At 45.2% G+C, this 7,412-nt stretch overlaps 1 protein-coding gene across 1 annotated transcript in view; it reads right to left on the minus strand.

The window, feature by feature from the left end:
- The window catches only part of LOC104625107 (mitogen-activated protein kinase kinase kinase 15-like), a gene marked incomplete at its 5' end in the record, with an annotated part of 10,340 nt that extends 4,327 nt beyond the window's left edge, over positions 1–6,013 (minus strand). The window contains 4 exons of the mRNA XM_010292646.1: positions 40–225; positions 1,960–2,134; positions 2,839–3,016; positions 5,830–6,013. Of these exons, the coding sequence (XP_010290948.1) occupies positions 40–225; positions 1,960–2,134; positions 2,839–3,016; positions 5,830–6,013 (723 nt within the window). The remainder of the gene's footprint in view (positions 1–39; positions 226–1,959; positions 2,135–2,838; positions 3,017–5,829) is intronic.
- Positions 6,014–7,412: the final 1,399 nt, after the last annotated feature.

Genomic DNA, 7,412 nt, shown 5'->3' on the forward strand with positions numbered 1-7,412 from the left:
GAAGAATTCCTCTCGCCCTGCGCTAGGCAAGGGACTCACCGCATCCTGAAATCCAAACAGCACCAGATGAATCTGATTGATGGAAGTGCTGTCAAAGTCCAAATCCATTTTCAACTTGGATATGGTAGAAGCCATCACCCTCTGCTCTGGAGAGTGTATGAAGTCCCTTAAAATCCCAATAATTTGCTTGATGTGGGCCACTGAAAGTTGCAGTTCTTCAGAGCTCTGGAGAGAAGATAACAAATATACATCAAGTAAATCCCAGAATCACTGAACATCTGATTAGTAGTGTTAGTATTTTTAGGGTTAAAATTTATAGCTTTGACCATGTATATTTCACAGCGATGCATGGAAATCACAGAAGTTTTGTTTCTGCAAAGCCTTTATCTTCTACCTTTTACTAACTAAATCTTCTTAATGGTAATTCCTATTTTACAAAAAACAAATTAAGTCTAATGCTACTGTGGCTGTCACAAAGGGAGAGGGCCAGATAATATCTACACATTTCTGCAATGTACTGCAGAGGGCAGCTCTCCTCCATAAAAACAGCAGAGTGAGTCGATAAGAGACCCAAATTTTTTAGATGCTATCTTTTCAATAAGCTGAATCTGGACTTATATTTAATTATACAGACATTTGATTTCCTTTGGCAAAAAAATATGTTTATATATGCATTTATCGTAAGTCAGAAAAAGGTCTAAGATTACACAGTGATAGGACTCAAGTGTTCTTTCTATCATTTGCAACCCATACCTGCTACAGTTAAAGCCATCCAAGTGCCTATAGGAACAACCAGCTACGTGATGTAAAGCGAGAAGTATTACAGAAATTATGGAAAAGAGATGATTACAGCAGCGCTGCAGAACAGCTAGAGACTGAGGTAGGACTTGCTGTTACTAAATAATCCTTCTTTATCCTGGAAAACATTTAGAGCCCTGGCTATTTCTGACTAAGATCTCACATAAGAATTTTAGTCCTCCATAAGGCTATAAACTATTTTGCAGTTTAAGCTCAGAGCAGTAATTTACCCCCATTGCTTCCCCAGCCTTGAGTTTGTGGCCTTTCTCTTGGGCCTGCAAAGCTCCACAGGAGCCCGCAGGCTCTGGGGCGAGCCCATCTGCACCGGTGGGCCATTTGCAGGGGACGCGAGTCATGGGGGAGAAGCAAACCCCTGTGCTGCGTGGAGCTGGCTGCTCACGCTGGGCTCGGCTGGGGGACCCCTGGTGGCAGAGCTGCAAGTGCCTTTGGGCCAAGACCAACAGCAGGTTGGGGACACCACGGCAAGAGTCAGCAGGATCCCCTTCATGAAAATGCAGTCCAGGTGAAAAAACATAGCTTTGGTAAGAATAGATAATGTCAGTGGCACATTAGAAGCAGACCCTAGGAAGAAAAGGCTAAGCAATCGACTCCTGTTACTGGTGTGTGGCATCACTTGGCTACGAGTTAACAAAACGTGATTTTTCTTGCTCCTCCTTACAGTCACTAAACCTACCCACTCAACCCTTCCCTCTACAGAAATCTACCTTAGCTTTTTCAAGATTCACATAGTGTGTTCTTGGTACCTAGTTTACATTTTCTTTGAATTAAAAATTGTGAATCAGTTCTCTATCTGTAAAGCAAATCATACCTGTTACTACCCGGGGTTCCATTTCCAGGTCCTTAAAAGCCAAAACAAAACACAACATCAAAACCACCCAACCCACCAACCTCAGCCACCCAACCCCCCATCAAATGCCCCAAACCTCCCCCGTCAGATAAAACTGAGAGCTCAGCAGCAGGCAAAAGCTCTCCATTCAGACAAGAGCAAACAGCTCACACAGTTACAGGTCTCGGAGATTAAAGATATTCAGAAGGATCAATCCAAGCACCTTTGTTTAATAGTTTTCAGAAAAGGAATAATACTACCTGGCTTATCATTTTCCTTTTGACACAGGAAAAGCAGAGCTGAAGTGAAATTACCTGTGCAATACAGTCCTGCAAATTGGAAGCAACTTCATTCTGTTCTTCCTTAAGGATTTTATACAGGATCGCTCGGCGCTCACTGTCCTTCCGCAGCAGAAACAGACCCGAATCCTTATCCTCAACAGAAGGAGAGGCACTCCTGTCCTCCAAGGCCGAGCCCTCATCAGGCACGCTGTGTCAGCAACCGGGCCACGCAAGCAAGAGAGACCTCAGCATTAGCAACACGGCAGTACTGTCAGAAGCGAGTAGGGATACTCCGGAGGTTAAAAAGCGAGATAAACTATAGCAGTGGATTATCAGACTGTTAAAACACTAATCCTAAAACCGGAGGTGACTCAGATCCTCAGATGGCGTAAACCCCACTGAAGCCAAAAGCACAAGGCTGATTTCATCCAGCTAAGAAGCTGTCATCAATGTCACCCAACACTGGTTCAGTTTTGGGGAGGAAAGCTGAAAACCCTGGACTGAGATAACTATTTGTTTTTTCTGACCCCATACTGTAACATACTCATTTGAAAGTATTGCTTTGTGCTCCCTGAGCAGCAGAAAAAGAGTTCTGCTTTCCCATATTTTTTCATGAGTACATGGAAGGGTCTTCTGCTAACTCCTGAATCCGTAGCCACTCAGTCAAATAAGATGACTGACATTTATTCACTAGGCAGGAAAAGTATACAAATATGTGGAAACCTTAAGGTGCTCATTAATTAAATATAGACAATATTTAAATTAACTGGTAACTTGCCTGTGCAACTCACTTGCTGTTTAACACACCTGCTTATCTAGTCATTATGTGAAAAAACTGCCCTCAGATAAATACAATGTGAGTTAAATCCACATAATCCCTCATGGGTGTCAAACGACAAGCAAATGCTTTACCTTAGTAAATGGGAAATGGGATGCTTTGTCTGAATCTCTGAAATGGATCTCTTTGGCCTTTCGAAAAACATGTCATGCTGTACATCAGAGTCTGGCGAAACCGAGCCGTGCTCACTGCTGCTACTGCCAGCCTGTTCTCCATGGATGGGCAGTGGGAGGGATGTATTACGATTATAATCTATGAACAGACATTGTAAAACATGTAGCAGAGCTAGGCAGAAGAGAGAAATGTGCTTAAAACAGCTGTGATCATCTCCAGCGATATCAAGACCTCATTTTGCAAAATGGCTGAGGGAGAGATAACCTTGTTGATAGACAGCAGCAATACAACTCAAAATTATTATACGCAGAAGCAATAAAAGGCATGAATGACATAACTGCTGAAGACAGACAGCAAAGCAGCTAGATACTCATGAAATGCCATTTTGTTACCCTGTCTTGCATACACACACATCTATACACATGCACTCCCCCTTCGTGCTGGTGTCACAAAGTGGTGCAACTGGATGTTAAAGAGCCTGAATCAAACCAGTAGGTTACCATCAGCTGCTCCACCACAGCCATATCTCTAAGCAGAGAGCACTCTGCTACCTGCCGTTCTCACCTCTGCCTGCGTTAATGGACATGCATACATTATTTGCTCCCTCTCTGACACCCAAGGCATCTGCCTCGCTCGCCCTCAGTACAAGCTGTCTCTCTCAGCACTAGCCTGAAGGAAATCTCTTGTCCCTTTCCAATTCATCTTGAAAGTGAGAAATAAAAAAAAACCCACCACCCCAGATATTGCAAGCTCGCTATAATCCTGACTGCCAGTCTGCAGCTGTGTGATAGGAAAGGTAAGGAAGAAGTTCTGTCAACTCAGAGTGCATACATCTATGGAGCTAAATATCACAAAAGTTTCTGATGCTTGTCACTACAAATTATGTGGAGGTGGGGGAAGAAGAGAGCTAGAAATTGTTTAGAAAGCTCTGATGTACTCCATGGTACATGACTGATGTTCAAACGGCCAAGGTTAAACAGCCACAGAAATGAAACAATATATGTCACCTTGTGAGAACTAGTTAAAGCTGTCTCAGCAGTAGAGAAAATTGAAAGTTGCTGTCCCAAGAGTAAGGGCTGAGATTTGCTCTGGGCTGCCTTTATTATTGGAAAGAAAAAAAGGGATAGAGACAGGATGGAAAGATGGCCACAAAGCTGAGGAAACTGGTGGTGAGCGAAACAGCAGAGGGAAGAGACAGAGGGAAGTGCTGCAGCTGAGACGGTGGCAACTGCTGGGCCGGGACCTGTCTTAAGCCTCCAAACTCCCCGTGGAGATGGCTGCAGCAGCCAGCAGTGATCCCCAGCTCCAGCGCAGCAAAGCACACACCTGGCTGCAGCCATGTTGCCTTTCCCTCCCCTCACCCAACAGACAGTTTTCATAGCATTTGCCCACTCTGCTCATGTCTGTGGCCATAGAATCATAAAATCTTCAGGCTGGAAGGGACCTTCAAAAGCCATCTAGCCCAACCCCCCTGCAATAAGCAGGACATCTTCAACCAGATCAGGTGGCTCAGAGCCCCATCCAACCTGGCCTTGAATGTTTCCAGGGATGGGGCATCTACCACCTCTCTGAGCAACCTGGGCCAGTGTTTCCCCACCCTCATTGTGAAAAAATTTCTTCCTTAGATCTAGCCTAAATCTGCCCTCTTTTAGTTTAAAACCATTACCCCTTGTCCTATCGCTACAGGCCCTACTAAAAAGTCTGTCCCCATCTTGCTTCTTGCCGCAGCCCAGTGCTTAACCCTGCAGCACCAGATCCTCAGGCTACCTGAAGGAGCCCCATAACCTCATCAATGAGTGGGAGAAAAGAAGAAAGGAGGAAGGCAGGAGGAGGGAGGGGGTGCAGAAGATAGCTGTACTTCCCCTGGTATTTGACAAAGAGCCTGTTGCTCCCAGGGCAGCTAACAAGGCAAGCTCCATCCTTCCTAATACCTCCAGGAAAATGTCCTCAGCCAAGGGCTGAGAAGGCTACAGGAGAGCATTAGTGCGGTGGGGCAGAAGGCTAGAGGCTGCCGATAGCTCCTGACTGCCACCGCCCTGGCTGAGCAGTGTGAGCTCTCCCGTTACCCCAGTGTAACTGCAGAGATTGCAGTTCTCAGTGCCTCTCAGGTCAAGAGATGATACCCATTTCCCTGCTGAAACCAACTCAGCCAGATGTTATAAATTCTTTGTTAACTTTTTTCCCCATTACAATTCAATTCCATTCCTCTTCTTTCGAATGTTTTGAGGGTGAAAAAACTCAAAGGGAAGCAATTCAGTTTGCATCGGGAGCGTGTGCATGTGTGTGTGCCGACAGGGGAAAGAAGCAGCAAGACCAATGGCTTTGCTGGTTTTCAAATGAAATGTGCCTTCAAACAGGAATTATTTTATTTGGGAAGTCTATATTAAGCTTGTTATCACTGAGAAAGTGGCTGATCTGCTGAGTGGAAGAACATGCTAGGCAGATAAAACAACCCACTAAACAGGTATTTCAGCACCTACGTGCCAAATGTCCAAGTTACATATCAAATTTGAAAATGCCGACCCTTGTAGACCTGAACACCTAATAGACCCGCATTTTCAGGTGCCAAGCACCTGCTCTGTAAAACTCAGCCTCTGATATGTATATAATTATGAATCTAAAATGCAGAATTGCTTTGGAAAGTCTTCATTGAATGTAACTTTTCTAATTTTAATTTACTATAAATGAGGCATTTAATTTGGGGGAGAGGAAAAATGGGGTTGAGAAGTTTCAGCAAGCAAAACACAAAATAAGCAAGTCACCATATTTTGTGGGAATTGTTAAATTTAAATATGTCTAATTACAAATTACAGGCACGTTCAACAGTTGAGTTCCTGCTGCTTTCCTGGCACAAGAAATGTTCTTACTAAAAGAGAGTGCTTAATGATTCCAATCTTTCATATAACACTTAATGATGATGTTGACTTGCATTTGGCTGATAATGCCCTTACCTGAAGGCTTGAATGCAATTCTGCTTTTCTTGCCCTTGTTTACTTGTTTCAGGTAGGAATCTCTGAGCAAATCAGACGCTGTAACACGTTTACTAGGATCAGGTTCAAAACAGAGCAAAATAAAGGTCCTTGTATCAGCAGACAGTGATTCTGGAATTTCAGGATGAATCTTAAACATCCCAACCTGCAAGTAAAACACAAATACAAATTATTTTTAACAAACAACTACAAGGAGACCATGGCCAAAGCTTTCTTAGTATGATCTCTCACACTCTCTTTTGTGGAAAAGGAGTGATGCAGGTACCCACACAAAGCACTGAAGTAACAACAAGGCTCTGATCCTGTTTTACTTCATTGTAAACATGGCGTGAATGTCCATGTGGCATTACACAAATGTCAAGTTATGGATGTATCCCATCATCTGCCTTCAGGCAATCTCAGGATCTGGACATGAAACCTGGTATGGCCCTCGGACTATTACTCACTACTGCTCTTCCACGTGGGTGGCGATGAAGCTGCAACACGTAGTCACACGGCAATCAAAAGAGACTTCAGGGCCTTGGGACAGTTGGTAAGGGAACCTGGAGCACAGGTTATTTTTGCCTCTCTCCTTCCAGTTGCAAGCAGCAACACTGGAAGAAACAGATGGGCCCAGTCTATTAATACATGGCTCTGTGGCTGGTGTCACTGCCACAACGTTGGATTTTTCAGTAACGGGACGGCCTACACAGCACCAGGCTTGCTGGCATCAGATGGGATTCACCTTGCTCAAAGGGGGAATAATGTCTTTGCTCAGAAGCGGGGCTTATTGACAGAGCTTTAAACTAGACTTGAAGGGGGAGGGGGATAATATCAGGCTTGCCTGTGACAAGCTGTGGGATGGCACACCAAGGTTAGAGGGACGGGGTGCTAGCAAGGGCCCCTAGCCTGTTGCTCTGAGACGTGCTGGCTACACTGCAGCCCACTTGCAGCCTTACGGAGATGAGCCAGGGGCTCCTGAGGCAACAGGAGCCAACAGGGCAACACCAGCGAAATGCCTGAAAGGAATTTAAGGAATTAAGAACCTTCTCCTCTGAGAAGGTAACAGAGCTGACAGCCCAGCTGAAGTGTCTCTGCACCAATGCATGTGCAGCACGGACAACAAACAGGAGGAGCTGGAAGCCACCATGCTGCTAGAAAGCTATGACCTGGTGGCCATTACTGAAACTCAGTGGGACGAATCCCATGACTGGAGTGCAGGTATCGATGGCTACAGGCTGTTCAGAAGGGACAGGTGAGGAAGAAAGGGCGGAGGCATTGCCCTCTATGTCAAGAAAAGGATAGAGTGTAAAGAGCTGCCTCTGAAGAACAGCCATGAGGAGGTCAAAAGCTTGTGGGTAAGAATCAGGGGCCAAGGCAACAAAGGGAACCTTGTGGTTGGTGTCTACTACAGGCCACGCGATCAAGGGGAGTCTATTGACAAAGCCTTCACACTCCAGCTACAGGAGATACCGCGCTCACAGGCCCTTGTCCTGCTGAGGGACTTCAACCACCCTGACATCTGCTGGAAAAGTAGCACAGTGAGCTGTAGGCACAGCAGGATA

This window comes from Phaethon lepturus, unplaced genomic scaffold, assembly GCF_000687285.1.
Source record: "Phaethon lepturus isolate BGI_N335 unplaced genomic scaffold, ASM68728v1 scaffold14638, whole genome shotgun sequence".
Lineage (NCBI taxonomy): Eukaryota > Metazoa > Chordata > Aves > Phaethontiformes > Phaethontidae > Phaethon > Phaethon lepturus.